At 46.0% G+C, this 21,167-nt stretch overlaps 1 protein-coding gene across 1 annotated transcript in view; it reads left to right on the forward strand.

The window, feature by feature from the left end:
• The first annotated feature begins 1,782 nt into the window (after positions 1 to 1,782).
• Positions 1,783 to 21,167, forward strand: part of EXOSC10 (exosome component 10) — a 29,264-nt gene continuing 9,879 nt past the window's right edge. The window contains exons 1-17 of the mRNA XM_054439572.2: positions 1,783 to 2,072; positions 3,639 to 3,775; positions 5,897 to 6,020; positions 10,207 to 10,311; positions 10,621 to 10,786; positions 11,115 to 11,229; positions 13,570 to 13,645; positions 13,855 to 13,965; positions 14,170 to 14,313; positions 15,424 to 15,614; positions 17,075 to 17,231; positions 17,401 to 17,549; positions 17,744 to 17,794; positions 18,471 to 18,582; positions 20,321 to 20,371; positions 20,534 to 20,612; positions 21,025 to 21,131. Coding sequence (XP_054295547.2) covers positions 1,890 to 2,072; positions 3,639 to 3,775; positions 5,897 to 6,020; positions 10,207 to 10,311; positions 10,621 to 10,786; positions 11,115 to 11,229; positions 13,570 to 13,645; positions 13,855 to 13,965; positions 14,170 to 14,313; positions 15,424 to 15,614; positions 17,075 to 17,231; positions 17,401 to 17,549; positions 17,744 to 17,794; positions 18,471 to 18,582; positions 20,321 to 20,371; positions 20,534 to 20,612; positions 21,025 to 21,131 — 2,058 coding nt within the window. The 5' untranslated portion in view covers positions 1,783 to 1,889. The remainder of the gene's footprint in view (positions 2,073 to 3,638; positions 3,776 to 5,896; positions 6,021 to 10,206; positions 10,312 to 10,620; positions 10,787 to 11,114; positions 11,230 to 13,569; positions 13,646 to 13,854; positions 13,966 to 14,169; positions 14,314 to 15,423; positions 15,615 to 17,074; positions 17,232 to 17,400; positions 17,550 to 17,743; positions 17,795 to 18,470; positions 18,583 to 20,320; positions 20,372 to 20,533; positions 20,613 to 21,024; positions 21,132 to 21,167) is intronic.

A 21,167-nucleotide genomic window follows, 5' to 3' on the forward strand; every position in this document is an offset into this window, starting at 1 on the left:
TGGAGTTCAGAGGGTACTGGAGGGAGGAAGCACAGTTGGAGCTAGACACTTTCTTCAGAAGCTTACCTGTAAAGGGCAAGAGAGGTGATGGCAGTTGGAAGGAGATGTAGGAGCCAGTGTTTTTTCCTTTTCTCTTTTAGTTGGGAAAGATGTCAGTGTACTTGTAGGCTGTTAGGAATGAACCAATAGAGAGAGAAAAGATAGATCCGGGGGGCAGGGGAGGTGTAATTAATTGCAGGAGTCAAGACCAAATGGGTGGGGGGAACACAGAACCAGCCAGAGCTTGGGAGGAGGTGACTTTAAATATGAGGCTGGGCCGGGCACAGTGGTTCCCGCCTGTAATCCCAGTGAGGTGAAAGGACGGCTTCAGCCCAGGAGTTCGAGACCAGGTTGGTAAGATGCAGTCTAAAAAAATAAGCCAGGCGCTGGTGGCTCACACCTGTAATCCCAGCACTTTGGGAGGCCAAAGCAGGTGTATCACTTGAGGTCAGGAGTTCAAGACCAGCCTGGCCAACATGGTGAAACCCCATCTCTACTAAAAATACAAAAAAAAAAAAAATTAGCCGGGCATTGGGGCACACGCCTGTAATCCCAACTACTTGAACCCAGGAAGCGGAGGTTGCAGTGAGCTAAGATTGCACCACTGCACTCCAGCCTGGGCAGCAGAGTGAGACTCTGTCTCAAAAAAAAATAAAATAAACAGGGCAGGCACGGTGGCTCTGCCTGTAATCCCAGCAGTCTGGGAGGTCAAGGCGGGAGGATCACAAGGTCAGGAGTTCGAGACCAGCCTGGCCAATATGGTGAAACCCCGTTTCTACTAAAAATACAAAAAAAATTAGCCGAGCGTGGTGGTGCATGCCTGTAATCCCAGCTACTTGGGAGGCTGAGGCAAGAGAATTCCTTGAACCCGGGAGGCGGGAGGTTGCAGTGAGCTGAGATTGCGCCACTGCACTCCAGGCTGGGCAACAGAGCGAAGACTCCGTCTCAAAAAAAATAAAAATAGGCTGCACGCTGATGACTCGTATCTGTAATCCCAGCACTTTGGGAGAGCAACAGAGTGAAACTTTGTCTCAAAAACATGTTTTTTTTGTTTGTTTGTGACAAGGTCTCACTCTGTTGCCCAGGCTGGAATGCAGTGGGTTCGATCTCGGGTCACTGTAACCTCCACCTCCCGGGCTCAAACCTCAGCCTCCCGAGTAGCTGGGATTACAGGCGTGTGCCACCAGGCCCGACTAATTTTTGTATTTTTAGTAGAGACGGGGTTTCGCCATGTTGGCCAGGCTGGTCTCCAACTCCCGACCTCAGGTGATCCACCCGCCTCGGCCTCCTAAAGTGTTGGGATTACAGGTGTGAGTCACCGCACCCAGCCTCAAAAACATAACTTTAAAAAGAAATTTTTGAGACAGGGTTTCACCCTGTCACTCCGGCTGGAGTGCAGTGGAGCCTCCACCTCCTCGGCTCAAGCAACCATCCCACCTTAGCCTCCCGAGCAGCTGGGACTACTGATGTGCGCCACCACGCCCGGTAATCCCGGTGTTTTTTGTTGTTTTTTTTTATTTTTTATTTTTTAAAAAAACACGAGGATAAGTGGGGCTCGTGGCCTCGCCTGGGGTCCCAGCTACTTCGCAGGCTAAGGTGGGAGGATCGCTTGAGCTCAAGAGTTCGAAACCAGATTAGGCAAACCTCGTGTCAAAAATATATGTGATAATCAGGTCCTCCAGGCCGCACCCTAGATCACAGGGTTATTGGGATGATACAATATGAGGTAAAAGAACGCGAAATTCACGCCAGAGCGCTCGGAAGTGCCACCCTAATCGCAGGCGCCCCATCCCAATCGCAGACTCCCCACACTATAAGCAGGCGCCCCGCCCGCCGCTTCGACCTGGCGCATGCGTGGTGCGCACGCGTCCCGTCGCGTCGGCCGAGAAGCTCTCGCGAGACGAGCTGTGCAGGCTGAAAAAATGGCGCCACCCAGTACCCGGGAGCCCAGGGTCCTGTCGGCGACCAGCGCGTCCAAATCCGACGAAGAGATGGTGCTGCCAGGCTTCCCGGACGCCGACAGTTTTGTGAAGGTGAGTTCGCGGGGCCTCGGGGGTGCCAGGAGTCGCCCGCGGCCGCCGGAAGCCGACCCGGGCCCTCTGGGCAGCCAATGCCCGCCCGCCGTAGTGGAGCCCGAGCGAGGGTCGCGGGGCCTCTGTCCGCCCTGGGCGCAGACTCTCCTGCACTCTCCGGGGATGGGGCCTCGGAAACGGACACTGAGGGGCGTCCCGCTTGCGAGCTTAAGTCCATGTAGGCCCAAATGTGGAAAGCCGTCTCGCATCCTGGGAAAGGCTTGCTTGCCACCCAGACGTCCCTAGCCCTTGCGACGTCGCGCTCGCCACGCCCTAGCCACCCGACCAGCTTTCCGCAGGTGCTCGGCTGCTTCGCGCTTCCCACACTTGCCTGGAGTTGTCTCCTCCCGCGGCCAGGATGGCCCTTCTCTTCCTCTGTTTCTGAAGTCCGGTCCTACATAATTTTTAACCCTGATTTAAATGTCATCTGTTAAAGCCCCATTGCACATTTATTAGTAACTCCTGGAAGGTACACAGAGCGTTCACTTAAGATCTTTGTATAACTTAGCTTAAATATGAGCAAACGTACAACTAGGCTTAAGGTGTGCATAGCTCTTACAAAGCCATGAAACTAAAATAATTTGTAAATTAACCCTATAAATTTACAGAAATTCCACTAACGTTGTATCTTATCTAATTTGCTGTTAGCTAATGCTATTGATTCATTAACATGGCTCTCAATAGTTCCTGGACCACTAACTGTGGTCCTGGTTGTGTGGCGGTCATGCTCATAAGCTACTGGTCCCCTCTGTGACTTAATTTCCCACCTCCTTTCTCTGCTTTTTTCTTGGGAAATGTTTATTCACACAACTCACAATGACGTTATTTGGCCTTCACATGATCAGCCATCATTTATGTCACTTCACGGTTTTTTTTCGTTACCTCACAACAGTTAAAATAGAGAACCTTGACACTAACTGAACAGTAAACACAAATCCAGTTTTAGATAGTAGCTGTTATAAATTTGTCGTCCAAGGATCTAGGATAAGCTTGTATTGTTTTTAGATGCTCATCCAGATGAAAACACAAAAACAAATTCCTGTAGAAAGCTCTTGGATCTGAACCTGAGTCATAATAGTTACACTTATGTGCCAAGAACTGTCCTAAGTGCTTTTATTAGCTTATTCATTCTATCCTCACAAAAACTCTGTGGTGCAGGCCCTTTTTATTTTTCCTGTTTTTCAGAGGAGAACACTAAAGTCCAAATATAGCAATCACTTGTCCAAGATCTCAGTTAATACGTAGAATCAGTCAAGATTCAACCCCAGGTTTTTGTGAATATTAGTCAGATTATATACGTATGTGTTTGTTCTGTCTCTCAACTCTCCCAAGAATATAAGCTCCAAACTTGGTTTCCTGTTCACTATTGTATTCTCAGGGCCTAGATTAGATTGGGGTTTGGCACTAAATGAGTACTTTTTTGATGGATGAAGAGTAGATACCTTGTATACGATAGATCAAAAAAATGACATATCAAATGAATGGGGATCCATGTGTAAACATGCCATCTTTTCTTGTTTTTGACAGTTTGCTCTTGGGTCCGTGGTGGCAGTCACCAAGGCATCTGGGGGCCTACCACAGTTTGGCGATGAGTATGATTTTTACCGAAGTTTTCCTGGCTTCCAAGCATTTTGCGAAACACAGGGAGACAGGTTGCTTCAGTGGTAAGTACTGTATTTTGTTTTCTTGTGTTAGTGAAAAGAAATGAAAACAAAGAGGTAGATAAATTTTTCCTGAAATTTATTTTTCGTTAAACATTTTCTGTGGTATGAAGAGCTATAAAATGTGAAAATTGAAGCAATGGATTTTGATTAGGGACATATTACTTGGTATATTTTTAGTTTAGCCTTTAAAAAATGTATTGACTTTTGTACTGAAAAAATATATTGATTTTTGTACAAATCTTTTTTAATTAAATGGGACGTGAACACTTAGAGCCAAGATTCTTTTTTTTTTTCTTTTTGAGACAGAGTCTCGCTCTATTGCCCAGGCTGGAGTGCAGTGGCGCGATCTCGGCTCACTGCAAGCTCCGCCTCCCAGGTTCACGCTATTCTCCTGCCTCAGCCTCCTGAGTAGCTGGGACTACAGGCGCCCGCCAACACGCCCGGCTAATTTTTTGTATTTTTAGTACAGACAGGGTTTCACCATGTTAGCCAGGATGGTCTCGATCTCCTGACCTCGTGATCCACCCACCTCGGCCTCCCAAAGTGCTAGGATTGCAGGCGTGAGCCACCGCACCTGGCCAGATCCAAGATTCTTTCCCACAACTTGTAGAGTAGCAGGTATTTCTTTTTTTATTTATTTTTATTTTTTTTGAGATGGAGTCTCGCTTCATCACCCAGGCTGGAGTGCATTGGCTCAATCTCGGCTCGCTGCAACCTGCGCCTCCCAGGTTCAAGCGATTCACCTGCCTCAGCCTCCCGAGTAGCTGGGATTACAGGTGTACACCACCACGACCAGCTTTTTTTTTTGGGGGGGGGGGACGGAGTCTTGCTCTGTCGTCCAGGCTGAAGTGCAGTGGCGTGATCTCGGCTCACTGCAACCTCCACCTCCCAAGATCAAGCGATTCTTGTGCCTCAGCCTCCCCAGTAGCTGGGATAACAGGCATGTACCACCATTCCCGGCTAATTTTTGTATTTTTAGTAGAAGTTTCACCATGTTGGCCAGGCTGGTCTCAAACTCCTGACCTTGTGATCCACCCACCTCGGCCTCCCATAGTGTTGGGATTACAGGTATAAGCCACTGCGCCTAGCCAGTTTTTTGTATTTTTAGTAGAGATGGGGTTTCACCATGTTGGCCAGGCTGGTCTCGAAGTCCTGACCACTCCTGAAGTGCTATGATTACAGGTGTGAGCCACTGCGCCCGGCTAGGGTGCAAGTTTTATTGGTTTCATCAAAAAGTATTGGGGGCCAGACATGGCAGCTCATGCCTGTAATCCTAGTGCTTTGGGAGGCCGAGGCAGAAGGATCGCTTGAGCCCAGGAGTTCAAGACCAGCCTGGGCAACATAGGGAGACTCCATCCCTACAAAAAATTTTTAAAGTAGCTGGTCCCAGGTCGCAGCTACTTGGGAGGCTGAGCTGGGAGTATCACTTGAGCCCAGGAGTTCGAGGCTACAGGGAGCTGTGATTGTACTGCTGCATTCCAGCCTGGGTAACAGAGCAAGACCCTGTCTCTTTAAAAAAAAAAAAAAAAAAAAAGGAAAGAAAGAAAGAAAAAGGCTGGGCTCATGGCTCACACCTGTAATCCCAGAACTTTGGGAGGCCGAGGCAGGTGGATCACTTCAGGTCAAGAGTTCGAGACCAGCCTGGCCAACGTGGTGAAACGTCATCTTTACTAAAAATACAAAAATTAGCCAGACCTGGTGGCATGTGCCTATAATCCCAGCTACTCAGGAGGCTGAGGCACGAGAATCGCTTGAATCCAGGAGGTGGAGGCAGGCAGATCACTTCAGGTCAGGAGTTCGAGACCAGCCTGGCCAACATGGCGAAACCTCGTCTTTACTAAAAATACAAAAATTAACTGGACCTGGTGGCATGTGCCTGTAATCCCAGCTACTCAGGAGGCTGAGACACGAGAATCGCTTGAACCCAGGAGGTTGAGGTTGCAGAGAGCCAAGATCATGCCACTGAACTCTAGCCTGGGCAACAGAGCAAGACTGTCTCAAAAAAAAAAAAAAAGATGTGTTGGGAACAGTCTGAGCCACATCATTTGAACATTCTCTCTCACAGAATGTAAACAAATGAAATAAAAATCTACAAGCTAACCTTGGTTTTCCTTTCCTTAGCATGAGCAGAGTAATGCAGTACCATGGGTGTCGCAGCAACATTAAGGATCGAAGTAAAGTGACTGAGTTGGACGACAAGTTTGATTTACTAGTTGATGCCAATGATGTAATTCTGGAGAGAGTGGTGAGTATTTTCCCTTACTCTTTATTTTGTTTTGTTTTGTTTTTGAGACGGAGTCTCGCTCTGTCGCCCAGGCTGGAGTGCAGTGATGCGATCTCGGCTCACTGCAAGCTCTGCCTCCCCGGTTCACAACACTCTCCTGCCTCAGCCTCCCGAGTAGCTGGGACTACAGGCGCCCGCCACCACACCCGGCTAATTTTTTTGTATTTTTAGTAGAGACAGGGTTTCACTGTGTTAGCCAGGATGGTCTCGATCTCGTGACCTTGTGATCTGCCCACCTCAGCCTCCCAGAATGCTGGGATTACAGGCGTGAGCCACCACACCCGGCCTTCCCTTACTCTTATGGTAAAAAACAAAGAGCTTTGTATTATTAAAATATACGGATAGACAGAGCAACCCAGGCACCCTAGAAAATGAAAAGGAAATAAGCTTAACATTTCTTATAATAACATTCCCTTCTGATAGTTGGTATATTTTTTTCTAAAAAATAATTACAGTTGTCTTAAAAATATTACTGCCCCATGGAAGCTTCTTTTTTTTTTTTGAGACGGAGTCTTGCTCGGTCACCCAGGCTGGAGTGCAGTGGGGCAATGTCGGTTCACTGCAACCTCCACCTCCCAGGTTCACTGCAACCTCCACCTCCCAGCTTCAAGCGATTCTCCTGCCTCAGCCTCCGGAGTAGCTGGGATTACAGGCACCCACCACTATTCCTGGCTAATTTTTGTATTTTTAGTAGAGACATTGTTTCGTCATATTAGCCAGGCTGGTCTCAAACTCCTGACTTCAAGTGATCTGCCTGTCTTGGCCTCCCAAAGTGCTGGGATTACAGGCGTGAGCCACCTCACCGAGCCTGAAAGACTGTTTTTAGAGTGCCTTATTCCAGCCAGGTGTGGTGGCTCACACCTACAATCCCAGAACTTTGGGAGGCCAAGGCAGGCGGATCACCTGAGGACAGGAGTTCGAGACCAGCCTGACCAACATGGTGAAACCCCGTCTCTATTAAAATATAAAAACTAGCCGGGCCATGGTGGCACACACCTGTCATTCCAGCTATTCGGGAGGCTGAGGCAGGAGAATCGCTGGAACCCAGGAGGCCGAGGTTGCAGTGAGCCAAGATCATGCCACTGCACTCCAGCCTGGATGACAGAGTGAGACTCTGTCTCAAAAACAAAAAAAGGTGGCCTGGCATGGTGGCTTACGCCTATAATCCCAGCACTTTGGGAGGCCGAGGTGGGTGGATCATCTACCTGAGGTCAGGGGTTCAGGACCAGCCTGGCCGACATGGTAAAACCCCGTCTCTACTAAAAATACAAAAAATTAGCTGAGTGTTGCGGTGGGCACTTGTAATCCCAGCTACTCGGGAGGCTGAAGCAGGAGAATCGCTTGAACCCATGAGGCAGAGGTTACAGTGAGCCAAGATTGCACCATCGCATTCCAGCCTGGGCATCAAGAGTGAAACTCCGTCTCAAAAAAAAAAAAAAAAAGAAAAAAAGTTAAAGTGCCTTATTCTGGCCAGGTTCAGTGGCTCACTCCTGTAATCCTAGCACTATAGGAGGCCAAGGTAAGAGGATTGCTTGAGCTCAGGAGTTCCAGAACCAGCCTGGGCAACATAGTGAGATCTTGTCTTTATTTAAAATTAATAAATAAATAAAGTGCCTTATTCTGAATCTACCTTCCAGATCTGCAAATTCCGTTTTTATTTTTTTGGATACTGAAGTCTTGCTCTGTCACCCAGGCTGGAGTGCAGTGGTGCAACCATAGCTCACTGCAACCTTGAACTCCTGGGCTCAAGCGATCCTCCCACCACAGCCTCCCAAGTAGCTGGGACTGCAGGTGTGCACCACCACGTCTGGCTAAATTTTTTTTTTTTATTTTATAGAGACAGTGTCTTGCTGTGTTGCCCAGGCTGGTCTTGAACTCCTCAAACAATCCTGGCCTCAAACAATCCCCCCCCACCTCAGCCTCCTTAGTCACTAGGATTACAGGCATGAGCCACCATGCCTGACAAGATTTGCAAATTCTATTTGTATTGCAAGAGAAGAGGCATTTATATCCCCCAACCAAAATTTAGTTTATTTGTACTGTTACTCAAAATCTACTTAACCCCCCAGCTCACAGGATTGGAAGGAGATGTGTATTATTCTGTCTTGCTTACTATCTATTTATGCCTAATTCTATGGCAGAACATTATTTTCACAGAAATACATAGAGATCGTGGAAAACAAATCTAACCTCAACCATCTGACAGTCCTGAAAATATTTAAATCATGCCTTCCTGTCCCATGAAGTCATCTCTTACCTTGTCTAAATGCCCACAAATCTTGCAGCAGTTTCTGGTATATTGTGATTTCCAGTCCTGCCATAATCCTATGTATCACCTGGTTGTGCCTCTGTTAGTAGTGCCCAAGCTGATATTTCACATCTGCTTTAAAGTGCAAAATAGATGAGGACTCCCTGCAGTCTCATTCTAAATAGTATACTTGTATGTTTAATGTATGCAGTCCAGGGACTGCATTACACTGTTAAATTATATTAGAATTTTCAGCCCAATTCAGAGCTTTAAAGAGTCAATCGAATATTGGGCGTGGGTAATTACTGTCCTACCTGCCTTTGAGCAAATAATGCATTAATTACTTGGCATGACATACTAATCACCTTTATTGATCAACTTTGTAAAATTTTTATTTATTTTTTTATTGACAAAAATTGTATAGGTGATCCTTCATTTACAATTGGTTATGTCTCAATAAACCTATATTATAAGTCAAAAATGCATTTAATACACCTTACTTACCAAATAACATAACTGAACCTGCTTTAAATGTGCTCAGGAAACTTCCATTAGTCTACAGTTGGGCAAAATCTTACACAAAGCCTATTTTTATAATACAGTGTTGAATATTCATCTCATGTAATTCAAGTAGCGTTGAATACACTTCTGAAAGTGAAAAACAGGTTGTGGCCGGGCACAGTAGCTCATGCCTGTAATCCTAGCACTTTGGGAGGCCAAGGCAGGTGGATCACTTGAGGTCAGGAATTCAAGACCAGCTTGGTCAACATAGTGAAACCCCATCTCTACTAAAAAATACAAAAATTAGCTGGGCGTGGTGGCGTGCGCCTGTAGTCCCAGATACTCGGGAGGCTGAGGCACGAGAATTGCTTGAACCCAGGAGGCGAAGACTGCAGCAAGCTGAGATTGGACCACTGCACTCCAGCCTGGGCAACAGAGTGAGACTCCCTCTCAAAAAAAAAAAGAAAAACAGGGCCAGGCGCAGTGGCTTACACCTGTAATCCTAGCACATTGGGAGGCCGAGGCAGGCAGATCACAAGGTCAAGAGATTGAGACCATCCTGGCCAACATGGTGAAACCCTGTCTCTACTAAAAATACAAAAATTAGCTGGGCGTGGTGGTGCATGCCTGTAGTCCCAACTACTTGGGAGGCTGAGGCAGGAGAATCGCTTGAACCTGGGAGGCAGGTTGCAGTGAGCTGAGATTGTGCCATTACACTCCAGCCTGGCAACAGAGCAAGACTCTGTCTCAAAAAAAAAAAAAAAAAAGAGAAAAGAAAAACAGGTTGTAAGTGTACTTGAAATATGGACTCTACTAAATGCAAATCACTTTCACACCATTGTAAACTCAAAAAATTATAAGTCAAACTGTCATACATTGGGGACCATCTATATATTTATCACATACAACATGATGTTTTGATACATACATTGATCTGTTCTTATATATGTATATTTTCTTACACAAATGTCTCTGAATACATCTCTTTAAAATGTTAGGTAATTAGGCCGGGCGCGGTGGCTCACGCCTATAATCCCAGCATTTTGGGAGGCTCAGGCGGGCGGATCACTTGAGGTCAGGAGTTCGAGACCAGCCTGGCCAACCGGGTGAAACCCCATCTCTACTAAAAATACAAAAATTAGCCAGGTGTGGTGGTGCACACCCGTAATCCCAGCTACTCGGGAGGCTGAGGCAGGAGAATCGCTTGAACCCTGGAGGGAGAGGTTGCAGTGAGCCCAATTCAGAACTGTAAAGAGTTGCAGTGAGCCGAGATCGTGCCACTGCACTCCAGCCTGGGCGACAGAGTGATACTCCGTGTTAAATAAATAAAATGTTAGGTAGTTAACTCTGCTAACCTCAAAAGGAAAAATGCTTAACCAGTACCTCTTCTACTCTTAGGGTATTTTACTGGATGAAGCCTCAGGTGTAAACAAGAATCAACAGCCTGTCCTCCCTGCCGGCTTGCAGGTCCCCAAAACGGTAGTGTCCAGCTGGAACCGTAAGGTGAGGGCTTTTCAGATTAACTAGAGCTCTTGATGTCAGCTTCATAATAGAGATTTTGCTCATTCTAACATGCATTTCTGTTCTAATTTATTAGAGAACTGGCCACTGTCTCCTTTAGTTTGTTCTCATAAACACACACAACCTAATTACATCCTCCTCTCCTCTTTCTGGAGATCTCCACATGCACATACCTTCTTGAATGAATGGCCTTTGCGATGTTCTTGTTTCCTCGGAAGTCATAAATTGGAATTTACTTTTCTAATTCATTAAGTTGCTGTGTTATAAAGTATTTGTATTTGTTGATCATAGGCAGCAGAATATGGCAAAAAAGCAAAATCTGAAACTTTCCGGCTGCTTCATGCAAAAAATATCATCCGACCTCAGCTCAAGTTTCGAGAGAAGATTGACAATTCCAACACACCATTTCTTCCTAAAATCTTCATCAAACCCAATGCTCAGAAACCTCTCCCTCAAGGTAAATAGTGCATACTTTGCCTGTGTTTGAGTCTCACTTTATTTGATGCAAAAACCAGGAAGGGTGTACAGGTCTCTCTTCAACCCTCCTTTGTTCAAAGGCAGCCCAGTTCAGCTATTCCAGAGGCTGAAGTGGGAGGATCACTTGAGCCTAGGAAGTCAAGGCTACAGTGAGCTGTGATTGTGCCACCACGCTTCAGCCTGGGGGACAGAACATGACCCTGTCTCAAAAAAAAAAGCCAAAAAACAAAGGGAACCAGTTTACCCCTGTGTAACTAGAAAAGACATGAATGTGCTAATGATGTTTTTGTTACTGCTTGGATCCCAAGCTCTCTCTAAGGAAAGGCGGGAACGCCCACAGGATCGTCCTGAGGACTTGGACGTCCCCCCTGCACTGGCTGATTTCATCCATCAGCAGAGAACCCAGCAGGTTGAGCAAGACATGTAAGTGTTTGCCTGTGTCTGACCTTCTGCCGTGAGTACTTACCTTTTTGCCACATTTTCACAGTTTCACTTTTGTGGAGTATATACATGAAAACAATCTGAGGAGCAGTGATTTCCTCCTTACCCCAACCTGGGCCTTAGCAATAAAACCTGCTGTTTGTGTTCACGAAGGGCCTGCACAGCATTGCCTCATGTAAACCTCACTGCAGTCCTGAGAAGTAGCAGTTGCTCTCATTCCCATTGTATAGATGTAAAACACGAAGGCTGGGTGCAGTGGCTCATGCCTGTAATCCCAGCACTTTGGGAGGCTGAGACTGGTGGATCACCTGAGGTGAGGAGTTCCAGACCAGCCTGGCCAACATGGTGAAACCCCATCTCTACTGAAAATACAAAAATTAGCCAGGCGAGGTGGTGTGTGCCTGTAATCCCAGCTACTCGGGAGGCTGAGGCAGGAGAATCGCTTGAACCTGGGAGGTGGAGGTTGCAGTGAGCCGAGATGGCATCACTGCACTCCAGCCTGAGTGACAGAGTAAGACTCCATCGCAAAAAAAAAAAAAGATGTAAAAGCGAAATTAGAGATGCAGACTTCTTGTAGAGTTGGAACTTCTTTGAGACAGGGTCTTGCTCTGTCGCCCAGACTGGAGTGTGGTGGCATGAACACAGCTCACTACAGCCTTTACCTCCTGGGTTCAAGTGATCCTCCTGCCTCTGCCTCCCAAGTAGCTGTGACCACAGGCGTGAGCCATCACGCACAGCTAATTTTTGTATTTTCTATATGCCCAGTCTCGTCTTGAATTTCTGGCCTCAGCAGTCCTCCCAACCTGCCCTCCCAAAGGATTGGGATTACAGGCATGAACCACTGTGCCTGGCCAGAGCTGGCCCATGTTTTCTTTCTTTCTTTTTTTTTTTTTTTTTTTGAGATGGGGTTTCGCTCTTGTTGCTGAGGCTGGAGTACAATGGTGCAATCTCAGCCGACTGCAACCTCTGCCTCCTGAGTTCAAATGATTCTCCTGCCTCAGCCTCCCAAGTAGCTGGGATTATTATAGGCATGTGCCACCACCACACCTGGCTAATTTTGTATCTTTTTTTTTTTTAGTAGAGACAGGGTTTCATCATGTTGGTCAGGCTGGTCTCGAACTCCTGACTTCAGGTGATCCACCCTCCTTGGCCTCCCAAAGTGCTGGGATTACAGGCCTGAGCCACCACACCCAGCCCCATGTTTTCTTAAATTTGTCTTTCCTCCATACTATACTGCTCTGCCTTTCTTATTAGGATTCAAATACTAGGTAAGGCTCACTTTTTTTTTTTTTTAGTTTTGCTCTGTCACCCAGGCTGGGTGCCATAGTGCAATCATAGCTCACTGTAGCCTTGACCCCTGGGGCTCAAGCAATCCCCCTGCCTCAGCCTCCCTAGTAGCTGGGACTACAGGCACACATCACTGTACCTGGCTTGTTTTTTAATTTTAGTTTTTATTTTTGTAAACACAGGGTCTTTCTGTGTTGCCCAGGCTGGCCTGAAACTCCTGGCCTCAAGCAGTCCTCCTGCCTTGACTTTCCAGAGTTCTGGGATTACAGGCATGAGCCACCATGCTCAGCCCAAGGCTCATTTATGAATTTAGTAAAGAAAAGGCATTTTTTACTGGCAGTATAAGCATCTTGGAAAAACTTCACTTAAAATAGACCAATGGACTTTGCCTTTAGTATAATGCAAAAAGGTGATAAAAATTTGGTTAGTGTTGGCCTTTTCCTCACATAGAGCCAGAGTCTGTCTGGGCATTCATGGCTTTAGCCCCAGCTCTGCAATGTGAGGCCACAGGCTAAGTGCTGGAGAAATAAAGGCCATGAACGGCAGCCCTGCCCTCCTGGGCTACCGTGATCCTCGTGGAACACACCACAAGTTGAGGATTTTTATACAGATTTCTTAGGATCAGAAAAAATATAACATTAAGCTCGTGGCCAACTGAAATATTTGCTTCATCCTTACTTTACAGATTTGTTATTTCAAACTGCAAGAATTACATATTTCTCATTTTGGTATTATCCACAACATCAACCATACAGTACTTTGCAAATAAGTACTCAAATCTTTATAAAGCTGCTTGGGTCTCCAGCTCGCTAAAGAAATTAATAGACTTAATTATCATATTTTAAGAGTGAGCAGATATCATCTGATTTATGATTTGTACTTGAATTACTGAAATAATGAAGCTCTTTATAAAGGGAAGATATTTTCACAGTGGACTTTTCTCATTTGTTTTTACAGATTGGATAAGAGGCATTATTTTTCCCTTGAATCATGGAATTAATCAGAATGATTTCTCTTTTTGTTTTATTTACTCAGGTTTGCACATCCTTATCAATATGAACTAAATCACTTTACCCCACCAGATTCAGTGCTTCAAAAGCCACAACCCCAGGTTAGTACCCAGCCTTAGTTTAAAGGTGCCATGTAGTAGCCCAAGAGGAATCAAATAAGTAGATTCATTGATGCAATTTTGACTTTCCTTGAAGATCTTTAAGGTAGAAGTTAGTTTTGGGTCATTTCTCAAACTCGTAGTTCACTTTGTACTTTACTGGGGGATGGTTTCTATATCTCTCCCTTTTTCTTACTATTCTCTTGATCCAGTTATATAGACCTATAGAAGAGACACCATGCCGTTTCATTTCCTCCCTGGATGAACTCGTGGAACTCAACGAAAAGCTCTTGAATTGTCAGGAATTTGCAGTCGACTTGGAGGTATCTTATAAATGACCCTGGGTAAAATTTTTACATTTACTGTGAGTTCACCTATTGGAGAAGTATAAAATTGATACTAATTGTAATTTTTTTTGGTAAAAAATTAATCATATAACTTAGCTTTGTAGCTGACTTTTCAAAATCAGTAAAGGAAAGTCTAAAATCTTTGTTTTTCCTCTTCTCCCCTCCTTCCGTGGGGTTTAGCACCACTCTTACAGGAGCTTCCTGGGACTGACCTGCCTGATGCAAATTTCCACTCGGACGGAAGACTTCATCATTGACACCCTCGAGCTTCGAAGTGACATGTACATTCTCAATGAGAGCCTCACAGACCCAGCCATCGTTAAGGTCAGCCAGCCTTTTGTAACTCATGCATGTGAGCTCATACAAGATTTTTAGTGCTTTTCAGTGTACTATTTCATTATTTCAACCTAGACCCAGTCAAGTTGGGAGGAATCATGTCATTTCCTAACTAGGGTACTGTGCTAAATGGCTTTTGTTTCTAAATCCCTGTTAGAACAGCTAAGACTTAGCTTGTTACCACCCAGAAAAATGTTAAATCATTTTAATGATTACTGCAGTGAGCCCCAGCCATCAAGATTGTTTGGACTTAATGACTGTACTGAAGCTACTAGAGCTGCTTTCATGTGTCTCCTTGGTTGATAACAGTTTCAGACTTCAAGCTTATGGAATCAGGAGTGTGGAAAGCTGTGGCTGAAGACAAAAGAAACATTTTAAACTGCATATATCTAATTTTTTTTTTTTTTTTTTTTTTGAGACAGTTTTGCTCTTGTTGGCCCAGGCTGAAGTACAATGGTACGATCTTGGCTCACTGCAACCTCCACCTCCCGGGTTCAAGCAATTCTCCTGCCTCGGCCTCCCAAGTAGCTGGGGTTACAGGCATGCGCCACCATGCCCGGCTAATTTTTGTATTTTTAGTAGAGACAGGGTTTTGCCATGTTGATCAGGCTGGTCTCAAACTCCTGACCTCAAGCAATCCACCCACCTTGGCCCAAAGTGCTGGGATTACAGATGTGAGCCACCATGCCCAGCTGCATATATCTAATCTTGATTAGAACATTGGCTTCAGCCAGGTGAGGTGGCTCAGGCCTGTAATCCCAGCACTTTGGGAAGCTGAGGCAGGAGGATCACTTGAGCCCAGGAGATCGAGACCAGCCTGGGGAACATAGTGAAACCCCGTCTCTACAAAAAATACCAAAGTTTAGCTGGGCATGGTGGCACGCTATAATCCCAACTACTTGGGAGGCCGAAGTGGGAGGATTGCTGGAGCATGGGAGGCGGAAGTTGCAGTGAGCCAAGATCACACCACTGCACTACAGACGGGACAGCGGAGACTACCTTCTAATTTCAGTGTTCTAATAAACTAGAGGCAGAGTTAATTTCTGAGCATGAGTGGCCTGCTACCAGTGTACTGCATGACTTTGGTTCTGTTTTCAGGTCTTCCATGGTGCTGATTCAGACATAGAATGGCTACAGAAAGACTTTGGGTTGTATGTAGTAAACATGTTTGATACTCATCAGGCAGCACGCCTTCTTAACCTGGGCAGGCACTCACTCGATCATCTCCTGAAACTCTACTGCAACGTGGACTCAAACAAGCAATATCAGCTGGCTGATTGGAGAATACGGTCAGTTTGCTCTTAATGAGGAAATGTGGGTGGCAGAAGAAAATGATTATTCATTAACCTGTCATCCAGAGAGACCTGGGTTTGAGCCCTACCACGCTCATTGAGATGAATGGCATCAGGCTTTTCGCCAGGCATCTTCAGCAGCGTAAAAGTGGTCAGAAATTCTTGAATGATAATGTGGACTATGATGGGCTGATGCAGTTACACTGTGTTTCATGGAAATAGTGGCTGAAAAAGAGGTGCCGCATCAGTATTTGCCCATGCTCGTCTCTTGTTTGAAACTGGGATCTTTCTACTAGATGATTTTGTGTGTGTGTGTGTGTGTGTGTGTAAGATCTTCCGTAGGGATGATTGTGTGTGTGTGTAAGATGATCTTCCATAGGTGGGAAAGAATTCTAAGGGACACTGTTGTTTAGCTTTATCCTGAGCGTTTTTTGTGGTATAAGATAGCAGTTTTGCCCCACTTCCTGCAGGCCTTGCTCAGCTTGGTCATTTTCTGCTTGTTTGCTACCTCTCCGAGGTTGCACCTGTCATAGGAAGGTGCTGCTGAGCTTTTCCAGGAATTCCACATGCCAGAATGCCAGAATTTCTTTTTTTCTTTTTTTTTTTTTTTTTTGAGACGGAGTTTCACTGTTGTTGCCCAGGCTGGGGTGCAATGGCACGATCTCGGCTCACCACAACCTCTGCCTCCCGGGTTCAAGCAATTCTCCTGCCTCAGCCTCCCGAGTAGCTGGGATTACAGGCGCCCGCCACCATGCCTGGCTAATTTTGTATTTTCAGTAGAGACGAGGTTTCTCCATGTTGGTCAGGCTGGTCTCGATCTCCTGACCTCAGGTGATCCTCCCGCCTCGGCCTCCCAAAGTGCTGGGATTACAGGTGTGAGCCACCGCGCCTGGCCCAGAATGCCAGAATTTCTAAATATAAAAGTAAAATTACATTTGGACTGATAAAGTCCAAATAAAAGATAAAAATTGATAAAATCTAAAAACCATGCCCTGTTACGGAGCCCTTACCCTGTGCCAAGCTCTGGGCTAAGTGCTTCAAGGATGTGGTCCTATGTAGTCCTCACAACAGCCTATGAAGTACCTGGTTCCCATTTCACAAGTTAGGTGGGTCAGCCCAAAGAGGTTAAGGAACTTGTCCAAGGACAGACATCTGGAGCTGAGATTTGAACTCAGGACAACAGTGGCCCCTTTTCTACTGCCTCTTGTGTGTGTCCAGAGTAGCTGACAGTGCCCTTATTTTAACCACCACATTACCCTGCCTCCAGTTCTCCCCAGCTGTTAAAATACTGGTTTATCATGTTAAAATGCAGGAAATGTTGGCGTAACTGCAGTATTGACTATGAAAGGATCTTTCATATTGGAAGGGTCTAAGGAAGTCCCAGCACCCAAGGAATAGACAAATTGAATTGCTGTCCTTGGGGGCAATCAGTAAAACAGTGTCCTCTGCAATTCCAGCCCTCTGCCTGAGGAGATGCTCAGCTACGCCCGGGATGACACCCATTACCTGCTATACATCTATGACAAAATGAGGCTGGAGCTGTGGGAGCGCGGCAACGGGCAGCCCATGCAGCTGCAGGTGGTGTGGCAACGGAGCAGGGACATCTGCCTCAAGGTACACCTCAGCCGCAGTCACACAGACCGCAACACTCGGGCTCTGTGTCTGGCCAGGTTCTAGTTCTTAGGTTTGCTCCTTACATTCATGAAAAGAGCCAAACGTTTTGCAGAGCCCAGGGCACAATTTTGATTCCCGTTGATTTTGAATATTCTCTAATACTTTGTAGAAATTCATCAAACCTATCTTCACGGATGAGTCCTACCTTGAACTCTATAGGAAGCAAAAGAAGCACCTTAACACGCAGCAGTTGACAGCCTTTCAGCTGCTGTTTGCCTGGAGGGATAAAACAGCTCGCAGGGAAGATGAAAGTTACGGGTAAGGGATTAGAGATTCTTTTAATACTTGTTTCCAGGCTGAGGAGATCTAATAACAAATAAATAATGGGCTTTTTTCTTTTGCTATGAAAGCTGGTTGTTTCCCCTATGTGACAGCATCTAATGGAACTTACTGGCTGAATGTAATGTGTCCCCACTGTGTGTGTGTGTGTGTGGTTTTTTTTTTTTTTTCAGATATGTACTGCCAAACCACATGATGCTGAAAATAGCTGAAGAACTGCCTAAGTGAGTCTCAAAGCTGATTAATATGTTCCAACTTTCTCAGTAGATCTGATGTTCTTCAAAATCAAGCTTTTCTGGTTGCTATTACCCAAGGCTGCTTACTCAGAGATTAATGCTCTAAGCTTGGAAGGTAGCAAGTTGAAGGAATATAGAATTTCTGCCCTCAGGCTGCCATTTAAGAACTAAAACTTCTGAGCTGGAATCATTTCAATGATTATACCTTAGTTTGAGTTTATTTTAAGTCTCTGAGCCTTGTAGTATCTACTTGCAAGGGAAGAAAATGTCCCAGATTCTCTCATCTATACTTTCTTCCAAATTAAAGCAGCTCATGATCTTAAACATTTTGTGATCTTGATTGAAGTATAAGCAAGAATGAAAATCCACAGCCCATTGGTTGCCCCCTGTGGAATTGAGAATCCACAGTGCTGTGGCACTTACTTTCAGCTCTCCCTGATTGTGGGAGTCAGGCTCCAAGAGGGATCCACTTAAAGCCTGGTGTCGCAAAGAACACGTGAAGAAGTTGGCCTAGGCTGGCCTGACATCAGTGTTTCCTTAGTCACCTACCTGTAGCTTCAGCTTAGGTGGCAGCCTGGCTTTACCCAGTCATTATTCTTATCTGGAAGCCTTTAAGGGCTGCGTTTCTGAGTGACAAGCTGAGTGTGTTCTTACTTGCCTTCAGGGAACCTCAGGGCATCATAGCTTGCTGCAACCCAGTACCACCCCTTGTGCGGCAGCAGATCAACGAAATGCACCTTTTAATCCAGCAGGCTCGAGAGATGCCCCTGCTCAAGGTAAGAAGCTTTTCTGCGGCCGGGCACAGTGGCTCATGCCTATAATCTCAGCACTTTGGGAGGCTGAGGTGGCCGGATCATTTCAGGTCAGGAGTAAGAGACCAGCCTGGCCAACATGGTGAAACCCCATCTCTACTAAAAATACAAAAAAATTAGCCAGGCGTGTGGTGCGCACCTATAATCCCAGCTACTCCAGAGGCTGAGGCAGGAGAATTGCTGGAGCCTGGGAGGTGGAGGTTGCAGTGAGCCGAGATCGCGCCACTGCACTCTAGCCTGGGAGACAGAGCGAGACTCCGTCTCAAAAAAAAAAAAAAAAAAAAAAAGATTTTCTACTGAAGGATCCCAACTTAGTAAGCCTGTTCTTTTTTTTTTTTTTAAAAAAAAAGATCGTGCAGTGGCGCGATCTCGGCTCACTGCAACCTCCACCTCCCGGATTCAAGCAATTCTCCTGACTCAGCCTCCTGAGTTGCTGGGATTACAGGTGTGCACTACCACACCTGGCTAATTTTGTATTTTTAGTAGAGGCGGGGTTTCACCATGTTGGCCAGGCTGGTCTCGAACTCCTGACCTCAAGTGATCCACCACCTGGGCCTCCCAAAGTGCTGGGATTACAGGCGTGAGCCATCGTGCCCAGCCTTAGCAGGCCTGTTTTTTCTGCTAGTATCTTATTCCTTGTGGCTTCCTAGATTCATGAGCTGGTCTGCATTCTTAACAACCCTAGGGAAATAATAGGGCTTAGGAAATCCAGTGTGTGTGTCTTGATGAATTTAGCTGCTTTTTTTTTAATGATAGTTGAGAGCTAAGACTCATTCTTTTTATTTATGACCTTAGCTTTGATGATTCAGCAGCAAGTACTATCTGGTAACTGGGCCAAGTCACTGTTAAGGCAGTGAATGTGGTGGAGTGAGATGGAGTGGTGACCTCAGCAGAGGGAGCTAGTTTTGGGAGCCTGGCGGTGGCCCAGATGTGAAGTGATAGCTCCCTAAATGAGTGAGGAATCACAGACTGGGAAGGAAAGAACAGGTATAGGAAGCATCAGAAGAAAAGATTGATGAGACTTCGTAGCAAATGCTGACAATGGCGACCAGTTTTCTTTTTTTTTTTTTTTTTTTTTGTTGTGGTTTTGAGACAGGGTCTTTCTCTGTCACCCAGGCTGGAGTGCAGTGGTGCAATCATGGCTCACTGTAGCCTCCATCTGCTAGGCTCCCACCTTAGCCGCCTGAGCAGCTGGGACCCGCAGGCATACACCACCATACCCAGCTATGTTTTTTTTTAATTTTTTGTAGAGATGGGTCTTGCTGGTGTTTCCCAGACTGGTCTTGAACCCATGGGCTCAAGCAGTCCTCCCACCTCAGCCTCCCAAAGTGCTGGAATTACAGTTGTGAGCCACCTGCCAGCCCCACATTTGCAATTTTTATGTTAAAAATGTCTTTGTAAGCTCTGTACTTTGTCCAAGTAAAGAGAGACCTTGATTACTAGAGAAGAGTCTTTTTCAAGCTCTTTGGAATCCTTCCTATAGTGCTTAGTCATGTTAAAGAGCTGTATTCTTTCATTCTACAAGTAATTATTAAGCACCAAATAATTATCATGCCAGGCACTGTAAGGAGTGAAGAGAGGAAAGAAAATCTCTGGGCTCTTGAGAAACAGGCTGGTGAAGGAACACAGTCAGCGTTGGGGACTGGGGCTTGGACTTGAGGTTTGGGCAACTTTCCTCAATTCCCTTTGTTTTTATCCTTAGTCTGAAGTTGCAGCCGGAGTGAAGAAGAGCGGACCGCTGCCCAGTGCCGAGGTAGAGTGTCGGATCTGTTTTCTCTCCCCCGGGAGGGAAGACGTCAAGTCACAGCCAGTGCAAGTACACCTCTGACAGAGGCCTGTGCTGACAGCTGGCAGAAAGCTACTGCCAGCTTGTACGTCGTTTTACATGCCAGACTGCTGGTGTCTTTTAATGCAGAGATTGGAGAACGTTCTCTTTGGACCTCACGACTGCTCCCATGCCCCTCCGGATGGCTATCCAATCATCCCAACCAATGGTAAAGTTGAGAGCCCTCCTGACTGTCCCGAAGAGGTTAGGACACAGCTACCTTGTCTAAAATTCTGTAGGCTTGGCCAGGCGTGGTGGCTCATGCCTGTAATGCCAGCATATTGGAAGGCCAAGGCGGGTGGATCACCTGAGGTCAGGAGTTTGAGACCAGCCTAGCCAACATGGTGAAACCCCATCTCTACTAAAAATACAAAAATTAGCTGACATGGTGGTGGGCGCCTGTAATCTTAGCTACTTAGGAGGCAGAGGCAGGAGAATCACTTGAACCGAGGAGGCGGAGGTTGCAGTGAGCCGAGATTGTGCCATTGTACTCCAGCCTAGGGGACTACAGTAAAACTCCATCTCAAAAAGAAAAAATAAAATTCTGTAGGCTTTGACCTTATTATCTTCTCCTCCTCTAGGATCTGTGCCAGTTCAGAAGCAGACGAGCCTCTTCCATGATGAAAAAGAAGATAACTTGCTGGGTACCACATGCCTGATTGCCACAGCTGTCATCACTTTATTTAATGTGAGTAGCACAGAAACTTCATTGAGGTGATGAGGA

The sequence above is a fragment of the Pongo pygmaeus genome, chromosome 1 (assembly GCF_028885625.2).
Source record: "Pongo pygmaeus isolate AG05252 chromosome 1, NHGRI_mPonPyg2-v2.0_pri, whole genome shotgun sequence".
NCBI classification, from domain to species: Eukaryota; Metazoa; Chordata; class Mammalia; order Primates; family Hominidae; genus Pongo; species Pongo pygmaeus.